This window comes from Heterodontus francisci, chromosome 24, assembly GCF_036365525.1.
Source record: "Heterodontus francisci isolate sHetFra1 chromosome 24, sHetFra1.hap1, whole genome shotgun sequence".
Classification (NCBI taxonomy): Eukaryota; Metazoa; Chordata; class Chondrichthyes; order Heterodontiformes; family Heterodontidae; genus Heterodontus; species Heterodontus francisci.
This window is the reverse complement of record NC_090394.1, coordinates 24,219,856-24,241,805: the sequence shown is the minus strand read 5'-3', so window position 1 is coordinate 24,241,805 and position 21,950 is coordinate 24,219,856. Positions and strand designations below refer to the sequence as shown.

The 21,950-nt window shown below is 43.3% G+C and overlaps 1 protein-coding gene across 1 annotated transcript in view; it reads left to right on the top strand.

Moving 5' to 3' along the window:
• Positions 1 to 21,950, top strand: part of LOC137383598 (uncharacterized) — a 193,722-nt gene that overhangs the window by 95,257 nt on the left and 76,515 nt on the right. The window contains exons 75-81 of the mRNA XM_068056755.1: positions 1,512 to 1,702; positions 10,544 to 10,631; positions 11,827 to 11,947; positions 15,135 to 15,313; positions 15,945 to 16,091; positions 18,463 to 18,590; positions 19,562 to 19,695. Of these exons, the coding sequence (XP_067912856.1) occupies positions 1,512 to 1,702; positions 10,544 to 10,631; positions 11,827 to 11,947; positions 15,135 to 15,313; positions 15,945 to 16,091; positions 18,463 to 18,590; positions 19,562 to 19,695 (988 nt within the window). The remainder of the gene's footprint in view (positions 1 to 1,511; positions 1,703 to 10,543; positions 10,632 to 11,826; positions 11,948 to 15,134; positions 15,314 to 15,944; positions 16,092 to 18,462; positions 18,591 to 19,561; positions 19,696 to 21,950) is intronic.

Below are 21,950 nucleotides of genomic sequence, written 5' to 3'. Positions count from 1 at the left end.
GTAGTCCTGTGTTGTAGCTTCAGCAGGTTGACACCTCATTTTTAGATATGCCTGGTACTGCTCCTGCCACAGTCTCTGGCACTCTTTACTGAACCAGAGTTGATCCCTTGGCTTGCTGGTAGTGGTCAAGTGAGGGATATGCCGGGTCATGAGGCTACAGATTGTGGTTGAATACAATTCTGCTGCTGCTGCTGGTCCACAGTGCCTCATGGATGCCCAGTTTTGAGCTTCCAGATCTGTTCTGAATCTGTCTCATTTAACACAGTGGTAGTGCCACACAACATGATGGAGGGTATCCTCAGCGTGAAGGCGGGACTTCGTTTTCACACAGATTGTGTGGTGGTCAGCTACCAATACTGTCATGGACAGATTCATCTGCAACAGGTGTATCAAGATATAGTAGGTTTTTCCCTCTTGTTCATTATGGGTATAGGTCAAGAATCAACTAGAAAACAATGCCTGATTCCAGTTGAACTGGACTCTACTGCCTACTGTCATGTACAGTGTTATAATATAACTTGCCCACAAATTATATAAAAGTTCTTGCCTGGCCTGATTGAGAATGCATTGGCTTAACATCAACTTAATAGATTCCTATTTACTATAACCTTGAGATTTGTGACTACTGGTTACAGTTCGAATATATATCTGTAAGAATGCAATATCAAGGAAAGTTTATTCAGCCCAACAATCATTAAAGGCCCAGGTAAAGCACACTATCTTTCTTAAATTAATAATTATATGTATGATAACATGCTACTGAATAAAGTTTCTAAATTACCACAGATACTGGAAACCTGAAATAAAAATAGAAAATACTCAGCAGGTCAAGCAACATCTGTGGAGAGAGAAACAGAGTTAACAGGCTGGATTTTGTGGAGGAGGCGGGGCTCCCAGTGCTGGGCCAAAAGAGTGGGAGGATCCCTGCCTCAGCCTTTTTGTGCCTGCTCCCCCACCCCCACCCCACCCCCAGAAAAATCTTCCAGTGTTTTGAAGGTTGAGTATCATGCACCGAAATCCCCATCCCTTTAAAGACAGGGATCCTGCCTCCAAGAGCTGCCAGCCAATCACAGGGCTGGCAGCTCAGCAGTATTGGCAGCGCCACCGGGAGCAAGTTTTTGCACTATTACTGGCATTAATGGGGCATCTGGCTCAGCAATGGGAGGAAATTTCAGAGACACAGCCTTTTGGGGTCTACTGTTACAATGGAAGGTACTTCAAAGTTATTTTTGAAAATTAACCAATTGATAGTCAACACTCTCCCCACCCCCACCCCAAACCTGGTCCACATTGTGCTGGGCCCATTCCAGGCTCATGTGTCTAAAATTCTTTGACCAATGAGCCTCTGCTCAATTTCAAACTCATCTAATATATATTTCAGATATTTTCTCAAAGTGTAAAGTGCATAATTTTTCTTACAAGCGTATTGTCACAGACATAGCTAAGGTTAACTGTGTGAAAATGAAATATTCTACTGTTGAAATTTGTGCCTCAATCTGTTTGAACTTCAGGGAATTGCAGGTGGAAATCTGACAAAGGAGAGTATTACAGTACTGGGTGATTTAACCTGTGACCTTGAGGGATCCATTATTGCTAACTGTGATATTTCCATTTTGGATCCATTGAGGAATTGCATCTCGTACTCAGAAGATCAAAAGACAGCAATTGAATTCCTAATTAACAACAAACCCAACAGATTCGGGTGAGTTTGAAACCATTCATCTGTAATTAACATGCAGATTGTATCAGAGTAGCTGAGTTTTCATGCTTCTCTATTTCCCAAAATGTGAACTTGATAGGTGCTATTAGAGGTAGATCAATGAAATGTTTGAAGAAACAACTTGTGATGCTTTGATCTCAACATTGTGACTTTTAAAGGCACCCTCATACTATGCAGGAAGATAGGCTAGTTTATGCAATTGGATTTTCCATGAGTACTGCCATTCTCTGATTGCCTTTTAGAAAGTTCGTTATACAAAATGGGCAATGTCACCTTTTTCTTACGCTGAGGTGGATCACTTTGCTCAAGTCTAGTAGTGGCGATTTAATTCAACTGATAAAGGTGAACCAAAAACCTGATATTTTTTGGGCAGGAGCAAATACTCCACTGCAACTCATAGCCACAAGGGATTTTATATTTGTATGTGAAAATGTTTTAGCTTTTCTTCATGTTTTATCTATGAATGCAGAGGCTGCTTCATTATTTTGTTCCGTGTGCTCTTAAAGTTTAATATATCTTTTCATTAAAAATTGATGCGTAGTTTTGGGGAAGTTCAGAAGCTTAGCTCTTGCTGGTTGTGCCAGAATATTGTAGAAAATTAGGAGTCAATATCTGCTGGATATCTTGGGCGATAGCTTTTTAAAACAAAACATTCTGCAAGGATACATGACTTTTTTATTTCCAAAATATACATTATTCATAAAAATCTGTAAAAAATACATTGCACAACAGTTCCAAACAGCACCAAGTCAACAATACAAAAAGTGCAAAGGAGATCAGTTTCCTTCAATACAGGAATGAGTTGCCTCACAACCCTTCCATTTCATTTTACTTGCCATGTACTTTTGCAGCAAACTAATATTTTCTGGATACAGTTCGAGGGGTTTTCCATGGATCCAGCCCCTCAGTTCACCTTGGTGGAGGGACCTTATACAGTGGTCTTTCCCCATTGAGCCTTTACTGCGGCTGCCCCAAGCTTTAGTGCGTCCCTCAGCAAGTCGTCCTGGAGCTTGGAATGTGCCAGTCTGCAACATTCGGTCATGGACAACGCTTCGCTCTGGAAGACCAGCAAGTTTCGGGCACACCAAAGGGCATCTTTCACCGAATTGATAGTCCTCCAGCAGCAGTTGATGTTTATCTCGTTGTGCGTCTCTCTGTGTACCTTTTGGAAGAAGTAACGCGAGCATGTCTCATCCTGCTCAATGGAGCGGACTCTGGACCAGAAGATGATCCAATCTGGAGTCAGACAGGGCTGTCCTCTCTCCCCTGCCTTGTTTGTTTGCTGATTTGAACCCTTTGCCGAGTCTATTAGGAAGGATGCGGTCATAAGAGGGGTGACAATCCCAGGCAGCGGAGGCACTCAGCTTAAAACCTCCCTGTACATGGACGACGTCGCTGTCTTCTGCTCGGATCCGCTGTCAGTGTGCAGACTGATGAGCATCTGCGACCAGTTCAAACTGGCATCGGGAGCCAAAGTTAACCACGGCAAGAGCGAGGCCATGTTCTCTGGGAACTTGGCTTATGATCCTTTGTCCCCTTCACCATCAGGTCAGACTACCTGAAGGTACTGGGGATATGGTTCGGAAGGGCTGGGGCGTGCACCAAAACCTGGAGGGAGCGAGTAGCCAGGGTACACCATAAGCTAAGCATGTGATAGCAGCAATCTCGCTCCATTGTGGGTAAGAGCCTGGTCATCAGGTGCGAGGCGCTCACGTTGTTGCTGTACGTGGTGCAGGTCTGGCCCATATCCCACTCCTGCGCTGTGGCGGTCACCCGAGCCATTTTCCACTTCATCTGGGGATCCAAAATGGACCGGGTCCGGAGGGACACGATGTTCAAATCTCTGGATAAGGGCGGGGAAAATGTACCCAACGTCACCCTCATCCTGATGACCACCTGCGTATGCAGCTGCATCAAGCTGTGTGTAGATCCCCAGTACGCAAACTCCAAGTGTCAATATGTTCTGAGGTTCTATTTGTCCCCAGTGTTGCGAAGGATGGGCCTGGTCACATTGCCGTGGAATGCTCCATCCACTTGGACCGTGCCGTACCACCTATCCTTCGTGGAAAAGTTCCTGCGGAAAAACACCTTTGACCACCAATCCATCAGGCAGTGGTCTGCACGGAATGTCCTCAAGGACCTACGGGAAATGGAGATGGTGGATACTGTCGGATGGTTCCCCGAGCAGATTGCCAAAGTCATTTGCAAAGAATGCCTCATCACCAGAACTTTCAAACAAGCAGCAAGATGTAGCTTGGCTGCGAAGAGCCCTCACCGTCAGATCCTTCCTGCACGCTGGAGTCTAACCCCCTCCGCACACTGCCCACGAGGTGGCTGTGGTGGGAAAGAGATGGTTGCCCACCTCCTTCTAGAATGTGCCTTTGCAAAGCAGGTATGGAAAGAGATGCAGTGGTTTTTGTCGAGGTTCATCCCAAGCAGCTCTGTAACACAGGAATCTGTGCTCGACGAGCTGTTCCCACGGATGCACACCGAGATAAACATCAACTGCTGCTGGAGGACTATCAATTCGGTGAAAGACGCCCTTTGGTCTGCCCGAAACTTGCTGGTCTTCCAGCGCAAAGAGTTGTCCACGACCGAATGTTACAGACTGGCACATTCCAAGGTCCAGGACTACGTGCTGAGGGACGCACTAAAGCTTTGGGCAGCTGCCACAAAGGCTCAATTGGGAAAGACCACTGTGTAAGGTCCCCCCACCAAGGTGAACTGAGGGGCTGGATCCATGGAAAACCCCTCAAACTGTATCCAGAAAATATTAGTTTGCTGCAAAATGTACATGGCAAGTAAAATGAAATGGAAGGGTTGTGAGGCAACTCACTCATGTGTTGAAGGAAACTGATCTCCTTTGCACTCTTAGTATTGTTGAAACAGTTTTGTAATGTATTTTTGACAGATTTTTACGAATAAAATATATTTTGGAAATAAAAAAAAGCAACAGGGAGGGAGTGAGCTCCAAGGCTCTTTGACACTCCACTGGACACAGTGGTGAAGAGGTAGAGAGGAGGAGAGATGTGATCTATCTACAGGAGCCCTCCAGACAAACTTTACGAAGGCTGAGGAACCAGATCGCCATGGAGATCAAGACCAGGAGCCAAGTCTCGAGGACCTGGATGCAGTGCTGCAAAAAGTTCAATGACTTCACCTGATGGTCAAGGTGCATGTATTCAAATACCATATCCCACAAACTGCAGCACAAGCTTCACATACTGCTCAATGCACTACACCCCCATCACTCACCTAACAACATCATGACTCATACCTAACATTCATAGCTTCAGCTCAGATATGGCACTGCTTCAAGTCTCCCACCCACATCTCACACTGCCAGCTATTCAACCATGACAGCCACATCACCCAAACATATTGCACCACACTGACTGTGACACACTTCTCTCATGCAGAACAAGCTGGCAAAGAACTCGAAGTAGCAGGAGCTAACTGACAGGGAATAGGCACAGATAGAGTCATAGAGTTATACAGCACAGAAACAGGCCCTTCGGCCCATCGTGCCTGTGCCGGCCATCAAGCACCTAACTATTCTAATCCCATTTTCCAGCATTTGGCCCGTAGCCTTGTATGTTATGGCATTTCAAGTGCTCATCTAAATACTTCTTAAATGTTGTGAGCGTTCCTGCCACTACCACCTCTTCAGGCAGAGCTTTCCAGATTCCAACCACCCTCTGGGTGAAAAGATTTTCCTCAAATCCCCTCTAAACCTCCTGCCCCTGACCTTAAATCCATGGTTATTGACCCCTCCGCTAAGGGAAAAAGTTTCTTCCTATCTAATCTATCAATGCCCCTCATAATTTTGTACACCTCAATCATGTCCCCCCTCAGTCTTCTCTGTTCTAAGGAAAACAACCCTAGCCTTTTCAGTCTCTCTTCATAGCTGAAACGCTCCAGCCCAGGAACATCCTGGTGAATCTCCTCTGCACCCTCTCCAGTGCAATCACATCCTTCCTATAGTGTGGTGCCCAGAACTATACACAGTACTCCAGCTGTGGCCTAACTAGTGTTTTATACAGCGCCATCATAACCTCCCTGCTCTTATATTCTATGCCTCGGCTAATAAAGGCAAGTATCCCATATGCCTTCCTAACCACCTTATCTATCTGTGCTGCTTGCCTTCAGTGATCTATGAACAAGTACACCAAGGTCCCTCTGACCCTGTACTTCCTGGGGTCCTACCATCCATTGTATATTCCCTTGCCTTGTTAGTCCTCCCAAAATGCATCACCTCACACTTATCAGGATTAAATTCCATTTGCCACAGCTCTGCCCATCTTACCAGCCCACCTATACAATCCTGTAATCTAAGGCTTTCCTCTTCACCATTTATGACACCACCAATTTTCGTGTCATCTGCAAACTTACTGATCATACATCCTGTATTTACGTCTAAATCATTAATGTACACTACAAACAGCAAGGGTCCCAGCACTGATCCTTGTGGTACACCACTGGTCACAGGCTTCCACTCGCAAAAACAGCCCTCGACCATTACCCTCTGCCTCCTGCCACTAAGCCAATTTTGGATCCAATTTGCCAAATTGCCCTGGATCCCATGGGCTCTTAGCTTCTTAACCAATCTCCCATGCGGGACCTTATCAAAAGCCTTACTAAAGTCCATGTAGACTACATCAACTGTTTTACCCTCATCTACACATCTAGTCACCGGCTCGAAAGATTCAATCAAGTTAGTTAGACATGATCTCCCCCGACAAAGCCATGCTGACTATCCCTGACTAATCCCTGCCCCTCCAAGTGGAGATTAACCCTGTCCCTCAGAATTTTTTCCAATAGTTCAACCACTGATGTTAGACTCACCGACCTGTAATTACCTGGTTTATCCCTGATACCCTTCTTGAATATTGGTACCACATTCGTTCTCCAATCCTCTGGTACCTCTCCTGTGGCCAGAGAGGATTTGAAAATTTGTGTCAGAGCCCCTGCAATCTCCTCCCTTGCCTCACATAACAGCCTGGGATACATCTCATCTGGGTCTGGGGATTTATCCACTTTTAAGCCCGCTAAAACAGCTAATACTTCCTCCCTTTCAATGCTAATATGTTCAAGTATATCACAATCCCCCTCCCTGATCTCTACATCTACACGTCCTTCTTCAGAGTGAACACAGATGAAAAGTAATCATTTGAAACCTCACCTATGTCCTCCAGCTCCACACACATTGCCACTTTGGTCCGTCATGGGCCCTACTCTTTCCCTGGTTATCCTCTTGCCCTTAATATACTTATAAAATGCCTTAGGATTTTCCTTTATCTTGCCCGCCAGTATTTTTTCATGTCCCCTCTTGGCTTTCCTAATTACTTTTTTAAGTACCTCCTGCACTTTCTATACTCCTCTAGTGCCTCTGCTGTTTTCAGCACTCTGAATCTGCCATAAGCCTCCTTTTTTTTCCTGATCCAATCCTCTATATCCCTTGACATCCAGGATTCCCTGGACTTGTTTTTCCTACCCTTCACCTTAACGGGTATATGTTGGCTCTGAACCCTCACTATTTCCTCTTTGAATGACACCCACTGGTCTGATGTAGACTTTCCTATAAGTTGCTGCTGCCAGTCCACTTTGGCCAGATCCTGTTTTACCATATTGAAATCGGCCTTCTCCCAATTCAGTACCTTTATTTCTGGTCCATCTTTGTCCTTTTCCATAACTATCTTAAATCTTACGGAGTTATGGTCACTATCCCCGAAATGCTTCCCCACTGATACTTCTACCACTTGTCTGGCTTCATTCCCTAGGATTAGGTACTGCCCCTTCTCTTGTAGGACTTTGTGTACTGGTTCAAAAAGCTCTCCTGTATGCATTTTAAGAATTCCGCCCCCTTTAAGCCTTTTGCACTAAGACTATCCCAGTTGATATGGGGGAAGTTGAAATCCCTGACTATTCTTACTATTATTATGCATATTCCTACCCTGATGCTGGAGATGATACGCGCCATCATTGGAGCAGTCATGGACAGCGACGGGTCTAAAAATAGTTGAAGATGACAGTATGTTTCTATCTAATTCTCTTCTCACATTTAACTTCCCCTCATCGCACAATCTCTTCTGATTTATATGTTGCACAGTGGGTAAGTATGCATCTCTTGCTTTCCTTTCACTCACTGAAAACCTATCCTTGTGCTTTTCTCCTTTCAGATACCCAAGAACTGCAACCTGGCCAGGAAGTGGTGGAAGAGCAATAAGACAGTGATGATGAAGAAAAAACATCGCTTGATCTCATACTTGCAGCCACCAGCTCACATACTGAAATTGCATGTAATTTAGAGGGTAGCATAGAGGCAGGATCTGCATGTGGTGAGACAGCAGGCATGAATGGCCTGCAGTCAGGGCAGGGACAAAGGTGTAGGAGGTACCAGCTTGCCAGATGGCAAGGTTGCACATGGGTTTTGCTGCAAAGGACCCAGATAAGCACTTAAATGGGGCAGACTACAGAAGAAGGCTGATGGGTATGCCCAATTAAATGCTTGGTGCATTGGCAGGCTTGCCAGAATGCCTGGGTGTTGTGTGAAGAATCATGGAAGAGTCCAGCACAAACTTGGCAGAAGGTTTGCGCAGAGCTTGGAGCCCATTGTGTCCAACATTAAAGGGGTGGCCAACTCCATGAGACCCAACCTTCATGCAGCATTTGATGGCCCATGTCTCAGCTTCCATCACAGCAAAAGCAGAAGCCACCCAACATCTGGATGCTGCAGTGGAAGTTCAGACTTCTGTAATACAAAATCATCTTGCTGCCATGCAGGCTCAGACTGCTGCTGTAATGGCTGTACTGAAAGAGGTTTGCAGACTGTCACAGCAGTCCAGCAAACTGTCTTCCAACAGATTACGAGGATTACTAAAGCACAGCCTGGTGGGAGAGTGGCGGTGGCTCTGAGGAGCACGACCCTGCTGTCCACTCTCAGGATTCGTCTTTCCATCACTGCCACTTTGCCAGTGCTGTTGCCCATCACCTAGCCCAGACTGGTGCAGCCCATGCCGAGATGGTGCAGTCCGAAGTGGGGCCTTCTTTTCCCAGAGCTGCTCCAGGTCATCCTCCAAGGCCATCTGCAGTCTTCCCCACTGAAAGCCAGCAACCTTCTACCAGCAATGCTGCAGCAATGGGTAGCACTGTGCAGGAGCACTAGGACAGGCAAAGGCACATGGAAGACAGGCACTAAGGAAATGCACATGGAAGACAGGCACTAAGGAAATGCACATGGAAGACAGGCACCAAGGAAATGCACAAGGGTGATTATTTGATGTGTGTATGCAGTATGACATGGTATGATTTATAAATTTGGTTGGGAATGTTTATTTTATGGTGGCTTTTATTTTTGCATTGTGGCCAAGTAGACACAGTTTTGGTCAGCGACATAGGGAAGGTAAAATGTGGGAGTGTTGGTGAATGAAGAATTCGGGTTACGGTTATTGGTATCGCACTCGGATGCGCCAATCATGGACAGCCCAGCCAGAAAGAGTCAGTTGGGGTTACCTCCTCTTCCTCCTCGTCCTACTGTTCCTCCTACTGCTCAGCTGATTGCCATGTAGCTGATGGCAAGGGCTATGCCCTCATGGTGGCGAGGTTTGGCAGCAGGCAGCAGACCACCACAAATCCTGACACACGCTCTGCCGAGTACTGCAGGGCTCCTCCAGAGTCATACAGGCAACAGAAGCATTGTCTCAGCATGCCAGTGGATGGCTCTGTCACATGTTTTGTGGGAGCATGGCTTTTGTTGTATGCATGCTCTCCATGTGTGTATGGGTTGCGCACTGGAGTCATGGGCATGTCATCAAAGGACAGCCCTTATTGCCCAGTAGCCACCCTCTGGTTTATCATGGTGGCTCAAATGCAGATGGCACAGTAGACTGCCGCAGAATGAAGTCATCATGACTGCTTCCAGGACAGCTGGCATTCACTTGCATAATACACTGCTTATGGTCGCACAGCAGCTGCATGTTGAGGAAGTGGAATCCTTTCAGTTGCGTTTATCTCAGAAGTTGAATTCTGGCACCACAAAGTGGCATGCATGCTGCCATTGGTGCCCTGCAACATGGGGAAGCCTTAACCCTCGCAAAGTCACGTGCTCGCTCTGGCAAAAGACATCGAAACTGCTCCCTGAACACACTGGGTAGATATGAACTCCTACTGAGAGACCTTCTTCCCCTTCCTCTTCCTCCTCCTTCCAGAAGCTTATCCTGCTCTGTGTTGCCTCTGCTGTTTCTCCCTGTTAGGCTGTAATCCAAGGGGAATGCATACTGCTGCACCCATGTCTGGGAGCAAGTAGTTTATGGAGAATCCTTGAAGTCAGGACCAAGTCCTTCAGCATGCGCTACACAACTCCCTGTAGATTTAGCAACTTTACAGAACTCTAGAAAGCACCAAGCACTTCTACAATCGCAGTACAGTCAATAGAAATCAATCAGCAACTAACCTGAAAGTAGTTGTTGATCCCTTTGATTAATGCTGTCGGTGGGGGGAGGGGGCCGTCCTGTTGCTGAACAAGTTAAGAAATGGTGTTAGCTAGAGTGTTGCGCTCTAAAATGACAACGCTGGTGTCAAATCAGCTTTACACACCTACTGTGCAAATTCCAGCAGATGCACCCTGCAGCGTGCTAATGGCCTCATCAAATGGTGCCCAGCATAGCTGGCACTGGAAGTGTGAACCCACTGTGGACTCCATTTTGGAGCCAAAATTGCACTCGTAGCAATGAAAAACTGGCTGTTAAGGAGTAGAATTTTACAGCCAAACTGTCAAGTGCAGCAATTCATTTATTAACTTGAAGAATCTTTGTTTGCCTGTAGTTTACCTAACTTATGGTCGTCTCGTACAGTGGATGATCTTGGAAACCTTCCTTTGGCTTTGGGCTCGACATGGAATCAAGTGAACTTGGTACAACTTAAATAATTTAATACCAATTCATGTGAAGTTAAATGTGTGAGACTGTTAAACCATTTTTATTGTTCATTGTTTAGACTTTGTAGGCTGTATAATTTTAGCTATCAATTTAAAAACAGTAAAAATACCCCAAATCCCACTTTGTGAACATATGTTCCACATGTATTTAATCAGAGCATTAAACACACATGGAAACGTTCTGCATTTGGTGTATATTCTAAATGTAGTTAATTTACTGTAGATATAGCTGCATTGTAAATCAAATTAAGAGTAAAATCTAATTGATATTCATAATTGTTAAATCCTAATTGTATCTTGCTCCTTAATGTGAAATCTCCTGACTTTATTACTTTGGGACTATTCTGTTGGATGTATTTCCCACTGAATTCCAGTACTGATATTCATTAAAGCTTGGTGTGTGCAACGATTGAGAGCTAGAAGTTGATGTGCATTATAAGTACAGTGTACAAAGGGTTTAGATAAATAGAAAACAAGATGACTATTAAAATTATTGTACCTTAAATTCAAATGTAATCAGGTGCTTTAGGTCTATTAAATCTAGAATTTCATTACCATGGGATAGTGTTGCTCTGATTCTGACCACGCTGAGACTGGGTTATGGAATTTGAGACATTCCCAAATGACTGTCATCCATTTATGTTTGCTAATACATTTTGTTGCAAAGCCAAATTAGTTCTGCAGCAACTGCTTTTTCAAGTAGAGCATTGATCCTCTAGTAATAATTAGTTAATAATGTTCTGAACTCCAAAGGAAGTATATATTTAAAAAGGCAAAAAAAAAGCCAAACAACCTTACTTGATATTAATAAAGATTAAAGTTATATGAAAAGCAATGTAACTACAAAATTTCAATATATTAAACCTGAATATAAAAGTGGCCAATTTCATAATTCTGATCTTCATGCAGAAGTTAATTCTCCTCACTTGTTTACCTACCTTCTATGTGCTAAATATGCAGGGGGGTTTTCCCCAGTGCTGGTATCCTGCACGCTTTTCAACTTCAAGTTCATTTATTAGGATGTGTTTCATTTTCAAGTAAATTTTGTCAGATTCTGGTTTATCCCACAAAGAATCCACAGTTTTTGACTCAAAGATTTAGTCATTCCACTCATAAAGAATTGTATGTAATTAACCATATACTAAGAGTATTTCCCTTTTGTACCCTGCAGCGTGTCTTCAATCAAGCTGTCCCAAAATATATCAGGAAACTGAAGCGCGTTACAAAGGCAAAAACTGTTGTAAAGTTTTTAAAGCAGCTCAGGGCACGAAAGAGATCAAAGCGAGCAGCAGGTAAATAATCAGTAGGAGTACAAAAGAATGAATAAAAGCACTATTATCTGTAATAGAGATGTCATCAATTAAAATAAGGCTGTGTCTGCTGACAATGCAACCACTAGGTGGCACTGTACTAGCACATGTGTAAATGCAGCCTGTTTCACTGAAATGTCACTGCGATGTTTAGGCAGTTGCCAGGATTAAAAATGGCGTTGCTCAATTTATCACAGAAAAACAACTTCAACCCATGGTAGCACACAATGGACATGTTTGATACCCGGAGAACATTGCACTGATTAAAGTCTCATTAGATGGACAGCACCTCTGACACCTGCTGCACACTCTCCACAATTCTGTGAGGTTTCAGTGGCAAGGCAAGACGTATACTTCCCACCTGCATTAGACGCACAGCATCTCAGACGCAGGAGACAGTTCGAGCATGTGCACAGCTTAGACTGCTCGTAGACTTCAGCGGGCCACTGCATTGTCAGGAGTAACTTTGTTAAAATAAAGACTGGGAATTCTTTGTGATAGAAACTCTATTCATGAGCATCAATCAATGAGGTGACTTTAATTGAGTTTCACAAGAGTGGAAGTATCCTTAGGGATTTAAACCCAGAAGTGCTCTTCCAGGTAGATTAGTGGGGGCAAAATCATGTAAGCATTTGAAAACACTGTTAATGCAATGGAGAAAAAGTAGGTTCTTTCTGGATGGATGAGCTGGGATGGGTCAAATGACCTTTGATAACCATATCTGTCTTTGATCTCATTGACGTGGATCAGATATCTTGTGTTGTCATTTTTTACTCGTTTCACACAGAATCGTTACAGTGCAGAAGGAGGCCATTCGGCCCATCGTGTCCACACTGGCTCTCCGAAAGAGTAATTCACCCAGTTCCATTCCCCTGCCTTTTCCCCGTAACCCTGCACATTCTTCCTTTTCATATAACTGTATAATTCCCTTTTGAATGTTTCAGTTGAACCTGCCTGCCTCCACACTTTCAGGCAGTGCATTCCAGATCTTAACCACTCGCTGCGTGAAACAGTTTTTCCTCATGTCACTTTTGCTTCTCTCACCAAATACTTTAAATCTGTGCCCTCTCGTTCGCAATCCTTTCACGAGTGGGAACAGTTTCTCTCTATCTACTCTGTCCAGACCCCTCATGATTTTGAAAACCTCTATTAAATCACCTCTCAGCCTTCCTTTCAAGGAAAACAGTTCTAACTTCTCCAATCTATCTTCATAACTGAAGTTCCTCATCCCTGGAACTACTCTCATGAATCTTTTCTGTACTCTCTCCAATGCCCTCACGTCTTTCCTGAACAGCACCCAGAACTGGACACAATACTCCAGCTGAGGCCAAACTAGTGTCTTATACAAGTTCAACATAACTCCCTTGCTCTTGTACTGTAAACCTGAAGCATTGTGGACTGTGAGGAGGATAGTGTAGAACTCCAAAAGGACATAGACAAGTTGGTGGAATGGGCAGACAAGTGGCAGATGAAGTTCAATGCAGAGAAATGTGAAGTGATTAATTTTGGTAGGAAGAACATGGAGAGACAATATAAAATAAAGGGTACAATTCTAAAGGGGGTGCAAGAACAGAGGGACCTAGATGTATATATGCATAAATCACTGAAGGTGGCAGGACAGGTTGAGAGAGTGGTTAATAAAGCATACAGTATCCTGGGCTATATTAATAGGGGCATAATTTGAGGGGCGTGGGCATCGCTGGCTAGTCCAGCATTTATTGCCCATCCCTAATTGCCCTTGAGAAGGTGATGGTGAGCTGCCATCTTGAACTGCTGCAGCCCTCGGGGTGCAGGTATACCTACAGTGCTGTTAGGGAGGGATTTCCAGGATTTTGACCCAGCGACAGTGAAGGAACGACGATATAGTTCCAAGTCAGGATGGTGTGTGACTGGGAGGGGAACTTGTCGGTGGTGTTCGCATGCATCCACTGCTCTTATCCTTCTAGGTGGTAAGAGGTCGCAGGTATGGAAGGTGCTGTCGAAGGAGCCTTGGTGAGTTGCTGCAGTGCATCTTGTAGATGGTACACACTGCTGCCACTATGTATCAGTGGTGAAGGGAGTGAATGTTGAAGGTGGTGGATGGGGTGCTGAACAAGCAGGCTGCTTTGTCCAGGATGAAGTCAAATTTCTTGAATGTTGTTGGAGCTGCACTCATCCAGGCAAGTGGAGAGTATTCCATCACTCTCCTGATTTGTGCCTTGTAGATGGTGGACAGGCTTTGGGGAGACAGGAGGTGAGTTACTCGTCGCAGAATTCTCGGCCTCTGATCTGCTCTGGTAGCCAGAGTATTTATGTGGCTTCCTCCAGTACAGTTTCTGGTCAGTGGTAAGCCCCAGGATGTTGTCAGCTGAGGTTCAAACTCATTTTTTAAAACTAAAACTGCATACTCAAGACTATTAAATGTTCATACCTGTCTCTGATACTAACTTACCGAAAATGATTTTCCCGGCCAGTATTTTGTTTTGAAGAAGTGTAGCCATTTCCAAAATATTAAGCAAATTTCACAAATTTATGCTGTTGACAAAAAGCTTCATGCACCGGGAAGCATGTTTCAGAAATTACAGGAATAAGGTCATCCATTAATTAATGAGAAATCCTACAGGGCCAGTTGGCCTCACTACTCAAATTACTGATATTCATTCCCAGCACAAAATCCAAAAACATTGACAAAAGTAAAATCTTAGTGGAAGCTTTTTCATTGAACTATTTGATATCAGTTGTGAAGGCAAATTACCCTCGTGTGTGGTTATTTATGAACCAAAAAAACAAATAAATGTATTTCTGACTTCCTGGAGATGTCTCTTCCTTTGTCTCCCAGTTTACTTCAATCTCCCACTCTTTCCCTTTTCCATGGCTGTTACGCATATTCTCTAACATCTCTGTACCCCTATTTTCTCTGACTCTCTCCCTTTTCCTTATTGAATAAGTCTATCCAATCCTCTGTCTCCTCTCTCTTCCATGTGTTTCCCAATCTCTCTCTGCATCTCACACACATTTCTTAATAGATAGAATTATTCTCATGTTTTATCTTTAAATGGCATATCCGTAACTGCCACAAGTATTGTATTTAATCCACAATTTAATAATCCATAAACTTTGCATAAAAGGTCATTTTTAATACTTTGAGAACAAACTGAGGCTGATATATCAAATAAAACTTTGTTTGCAGACTGTGCGGTGGGACAAATAACAGCAGAAGCCATTAATGAGCTGACCCCAGTAAACTATGATGCTGCCCAGTTAGAGGCATGTTTGAGTAATGCTACATTAAAGGATAATGTGCAGTTATTGGGAACTCTTGACTTTGATTCTGATCAGCTTCAAGTTCTGAAAAACAAACTCAACCAGGTAAATAATGTGATTGATGCTTTGCTCTGCTCTCCTCATATGAGCTTCAGAGCAGTTTTACAATATTTTATCATTTATGAGGTATATTTTCATCTTCATGACAAAACAATAATCTGGTATTGTAGCACATATCTGATTTTCATCCCACTGTTTTATTTGTCTACATTAAAGGTGCTATATAAATGAAAGTTGTTCTTGTTCTCTCACGGAAGGTAATATTTTCCTCTGTTTTCTCATTTCTACTTTTTGCTAAAATTAGCAAGCAGAGGAAAATATACTAGGATAAAGATTTGCAAACAGTCTAAGCTTTTTGGTCATGTTATCATGGCTTGTCATAATTTATTAGAAATATTATGTATTTCGCATTGATGTAGATTATATGACAGGCAAATGCAGCATCTTTTACAGTTCTCTAGGATTAATTCAAGTGGTATTATTAGGCAGAGGGCATAACCCACCAGTTGTCTGAGACAAGATTGAAGATGGTAGTCTCAAATCTAATGAACTGATATGGAAATCAGTCATAGTCATAAACTTTAACTACAGCAGGCTTTTAACACTGTGCTTGTGTGATGGGAAATAAAACCTCAATAAGTGAATGAGTTTTATTATTTTGGATTTCCTGAAACAGATTTACCCCAATGGGCTACCAGAGGACCAGATTCAACTGCTGGGGAATACATCCACTGTGTTTAATGCAACAGAAGTCAGCAGGTGGAATATCACTCAAGTTGAAACACTTTCTGCATTAATGATGCAACAGCTGGAAAACACCACGGTACTGAAACTAGGAAGATATGAATTTAAAAATATTGGTATCTGCACATATTGGGGGATTTGGTCTTGAAGGATGTTTGGAATCCAATTCCTTGAAACACTAGGAAGAATTTTAACCTCCATCACACTTTAACGCTGTTGCTTTCTTAGATGGCGATGGGAGTCTCATGAATACAAGTGAATCAGGGTCCTATGACATACATAGTGGCTCATAGTTATTTTAACAGCCGATAAGGTGGTGTTGCTCCACTCTGGAAAACCCGGCAGGCAAGAAGCAGATGCTTTAACTGCCTTAGGAGCAGAATGCTTCTCCAGGCCCTACAAAGAAAGCTTGTGCCACTGCTGCCCCAGGTTCTTCCCCTCCATGTTCCTTGCTGCCTCCCTACTGAACCTAACCCCTAACCCTCACGCCAATATCAACTTAGCTGAGTGTCGGTCAGGCGGCCTCTGGCCCACGCAAGATTCACTGGCAAGAAGCCATTGAACCGCTATTGGTGGGCATTTCATCACATCTATGTTAATGAGGCATAGCCATCCTAACGGACCAGTCTACTCGCAGCACCTTCTGGATGGCAGGCCCATGCAGTTCACTGGCTGCCCAGCCAGGAGTTAAAATTCCCCCTTCTGTGTTCCCTTTGTTACAGTACGTTTTTGGAAATATGCACGTGATTGGCTCAAGATTGACAATAGGTGATGGCACCCTAGAACTAAGAGTTCATGTACCTCTTTAGAATGTTCAGTATAATGTGATAGGTGAAGAACTGAAGCACTTTAGTGAACTAGAATAGAAACATTATACATTTCACATTGATGGCAATTGAATGACTGGAAGACATTACATTTTATACAGTTTTGTAACCCATATTAAGACATTAAGACATTTGGAGAAGTGTTACAAATGCTTACATTCATATCATATCCATTAAAGACGCAACAGAAATATTGTGTAATTCATGCATTATCATTAAGTAGAAGACATAAACCACCAATTGTGACGACTTGTCTTTGAGAACATCTTTTACAAAGCAAAGAATGGAGATAGTGGTCTGAAATCTAAGAACTGATATGAAAGTCAGTCATAGTCAAATGGGTGGGACAATGAGCTGGAACATTGTTCTTTTACCTCTCGACCTAAGTTTGAATCCAGCCTAGATTGAAAGGATAACACATCTCTCTCTCTGCTTGCTGTAAGGGTTCTAATGGAAATGAATTACAACAGTCTAACCTCAGTTTCTCATGGGTAAAACTATACAAGAACTGCCAATAGTTTGGCAATAAAATGACACTGACTTAGAGGGTCAAAAGCATGCCAAGGTATCTGCAATGAAATTGCCCTTTCAGTGAGTTTAGTGGAGGATGCAATTCTAAGGATTACCAATGAATTGGGTCCAAAAAGTAGTAAAAGATCACAGTTCAAAACTGAAAATTTATACCTTTTATGAGCACAAAATTCAGGTCCCATAAAACTGACAAATCTTACTCAGTTTTGATAACTGTAAAAAGAGTATGATAAATATTTAGGTTGCAACATTTGAAAATGTGGAAAACACAATGGCATTGTCTGTGTGATGGTGCCATTGCCATTGTGTGCTAGAATGCAAGTCATGGGCAAGACCCCATCCACAGATTGCTAGAAAGGGGAGGCACCAATTAGAGTTGAAGGGTTTTAACTCTATTTCTCCACAGGAATGAGATGGGAAGTGGGGTTAGCGGTGATCAAATTGCAAATCGTCGTAGACTGCTCTCAAAAAGCTCTTATTAATCAGCTGCAACTCAGAGTCGACAGAAAAGGATGTGGTGTCAGGAGGAAGGTTACATTAAAAAAAAGGGAAATACAGTTTTTAAAATAAAAGCAAAATACTGGGGATGCTGGAAATCTGAAATAAAAACAAGAAATGCTGGAAATACTCAGCAGGTCTGGCAGCATCTGTGGAGAGAGAAGCAGAGTTAACGTTTCAGGTCAGTGACCTTTCTTCAGAACTCGCAAATATTAGAAATGTAAAAGGTTATAAGCAAGTAAAGTGGGAGTGGGGAAAGAGATAACAAAGGAGAAGGTGTAAATAGGACAAGGTCACAGAATAGCTGACCAGAAGGTCGTGGAGCAAAGGCAAACAATATGTTAATGGTCTGTTGAAAGACAAAGCATTTGTACAGATAGGGTGTTTATACAGATAGGTACAGTTTTTAAAAACTGGACAGGTTTTACATGTGTGCAAGTTGTACCGAGGTAATAAAAAGAATGTTGTGTTGGGTTACATATTCTAAATAATATAATCCTTAACTAAAATATTTTTCAAGGATTACACAGGGAAGGTAAACATTCAAGCATAAAATGTGACTTATTTAATTTGTTTAATTTATGAACTATTCAGGTTAAAGCCATTATTACAAGATATCTAGAATTGGGTGGAACTCTTAATGCAGTTTCTTTGAAAGCTATTGGTGGGTTAAACTTGTGCACTCTGGACGAAAGCCAGCTGATGACTATTTCAAACTTGACGTAAGTATAGTATCTTTCTCCTCCTAGTTTTCTCACATTTATTAAATGGCATTGTTCCCAACAGAATGTGAATGACTCTTCTAAGCATTTCAGCATAATCCCCAGCAAATCAAATAGCAGCAATGAAAAGGTGAAAGGTACAAATGTTCCTGCACTCTGGAGATAAATAAACTTATTCTTTGAATCACAGTGCTCCTACCATTACAAATTCTTGCCCCTGGTCAGTTCATGTAAAATTCAGCACTCACTTTTAGGATCATTTGCATGAACTCTTGTTCACCCACAGAGTTGTCACTAGGAAGATGTCCAGGAGTCTTGAATTCCTGATTTTAAAATCAGTTTTATGAACTCCATCTTGATTACCTGGTTATTTTAATCCCTAAACTAGACACTATTCAACCATCAGGGTTAATTTTCAAGTGTGTGATTCCATCAGGCAAGTGATGGGTATTGTGATCATCCTTTGAATAATCTCAGTGAGTTGCAAGTGCTGAACCAGTGGTGACTGGCAGCTCACTGATAGGGGAGGGGCACAAGATCTGGCAGGTTCTCCATGGCACCGAGCTGGAAGTGGGATCTTATAGTGGGAGGAGACACAGAGGGATTGGACCAGGTGCAAATATTTTTGTGGAACCAGAGAAGGATTAATGCCCCATGAAAATCATTTTAAATCTTGTATTCATTTCTTTTTGAGTGGCCTACCGTAGTCCCTTAAAGGACCATTGGATTGGCTCTTCTATGTCAAATACCAGTTAGTGGTAATCGAGTCCAGCTGCCATTTCATTGCAACTGCCAGTCACGTGCAGCTGCTGTTCCCTGGGCTGGGGGAAGAGTTACTAGTGTCCATACTAAAAAAGTTAATTGTGTATATGTGACTGTTGATGGCAGAATGATAATGTTACCACCAATGCCAATGAACCCACCTTGTTTTTCATGTATTTCAAAATAAGATTGTAGCCATTCTCCCACAGGAATGCTGGAGCTCTGGATATTTCCACGTGCACTCAGTCAAAGAAGAACCTGCTTTATAGCCAAGCATTCTCTGAATTAATATCTCAGCAAAATAACACCATTTCCTACTTCAACCTAATAAAGTCATACCTTGGTAAGTTACTTGACTGTTGCTGTTAACCATATTTGAGAAATGGCTTTATTTAGGTTGGAATCGAATAGTTAATAATTTTGGCTGGTTGACAAATTATATCTAAAGCATAATGAGGGTGGTGGTTGATTTCCTCTTGGCTGTAAGGATAAAACTTCATTGCAGTACTGAATTAGTGCTACACTGTTGGAGGTGTCGTCTCTCAGATGAAATGGTAAACCAATGTATGGTCTGCCTGTTCAATAGGTCGTGAAAGGTATCATGGCAGATTCGAAGTGTAGGGATGTTTTTCAAGTGCCTTGGCCAATGTTTATTCCGAAACCAACATCACCAAAATAGATTATCTTGTCATTATTGCAATACTTTGTGGGATCTTTCTGCAATTTTTTTTCTGCATTTCCTACATAACCACATAACACTTCAAAAGTAAATCATTGGCTGTTAGGAGCTTTAAAACATCCTGAGAATGTTGAAGGTGCTATTCAATTACAAGTTCTTTCTTTAGCGCACTTGGTCAATGCGTACAGCTTACTCTAATGCATTCACTAACACATTTAAAATAAATGGGTTAATGATTGTGTTTCAATAGTGCAGACCAGATTTTAACATGAATAGATTAGCCACTAGGTTTAAAAATAACAACATAGGCCAGGATTTTGTCTTGGCAACAGGGGCCTCGACTGCCAGCAAGAGCGCCAGTAAGAGCCCAGCGTTGCCTCCTCGGGAGAAGGCAAGCCAAATCAAGTGCCATCTGCTGCTTAAGTAGACAGCAGCGGGTCTTCCTGGGATCAAGGTAACAGAAAGCCGCTCTCTGAGATCTGTTGGCCAATCAGAGGTCAGCAGCTCTGTAACTGAGCAGCATCACCAAAGAGGCAGTGGCTGCTGCTGGTAGAGCACTCACCTGTGTCCTTGGACCCAGGCCACAGGTAAATCCTAGCTTTCGGGGGGTGGGGGTCGTGGGGGACAGTGGGTGTACAGGGTTGGCAACAAGGGTGGGGAGTGGCTGTCAGCAGGCTCCCCGCCACCCCCACCGCTCCACTTCCCGATGTTGGGTCCCTTGTTCAGGCACTGTGCCTTTTAACAAGTGGACAGCTCTTTTCACTGGAAGACCAGAATGTTTCGGGCAGACCAAAGAGCGTCTTTCACCCAGTTGATGGTCCTCCAGCAGCAGTTGATGTTTATCTTGGTGTGCGTCCCTGGGAACAGCCTGTAGAGCACAGACTCCTGTGTTACAGAGTTGCTCGGGATCAATCTCGACAAAAACCACGGCATCTCTTTCCAGACCTGCTTTGCAAAGGCACATTCCAGAAGGAGGTGGGCAACAGTCTCTTCCCCACCACAGCCACCTCGAGGGCAGAGTGTGGAGGCGGTGAGACTCCGAGTGTACAGGAAGGATCTGAAGGCGAGGGCCCTTCTCACTATCAGTGAAGCTACATCTTGGTGTTTGTTTGAAAGTTCTGGTGATGAGGCATTCTGCCAAATGACTTTGGCAGTCTGCTCGGGGAACCATCCGACAGGATCCACCATCTCCTTTTCCCGTAGGGCATTGAGGACATTCTGTGCAGACCATTGCCTGATGGATTTGTGGTTAAAGGTGTTTTTCTGCACGTTCACTTTTTTTTCTCAAAAATATACTTTATTCATAAAAATCTGTAAAAATACAATACAGAATAGTTCAAAACAGTTCCAAGTTGAGATTCCAGAAATTGCAAAGGAAATCAGTTTTTTTTCAATACAGAACGCGTGTTGCCTCACAACCCTTCCACTCCATTTTACTTGCAATGTACATTTGCATTATGCAGCAAACCAATATTTTGCTGCATACAACCTGAGGGGTTTTACACAGGTTCCAGCCCCTCTGTTCACTATGGTGGGAGGACCTCACACAGTGGCCTTTCCCCATTGAGCTTTTACAGAGTCTGCCCCAAGCTTTAGTGCGTCCCTTAGCACGTAGTCCTGAACCTTGGAACGTGCCAGTCTGCAACACTCAGTCTTGGACAACTCTTTGCTCTGGAAGACCAGTAAGTTTCTGGCAGACCAAACAGCGTTTTTCATTGAGTTGATAGTCCTCCAGCAGCAATTGATATTTATCTCGGTATATGTCCCTGGGAACAGACCGTAGAGCACAGCCTCCTGTGTTACTGAGCTGTTCAGGATGAACCTCGACAAAAACCATTGCATCTCTTTCCAGACCTGCTTTGCAAAGGCGCATTCCAGAAGGAGGTGGGTAACAGTCTCTTCCCCACCACAGCCACCTC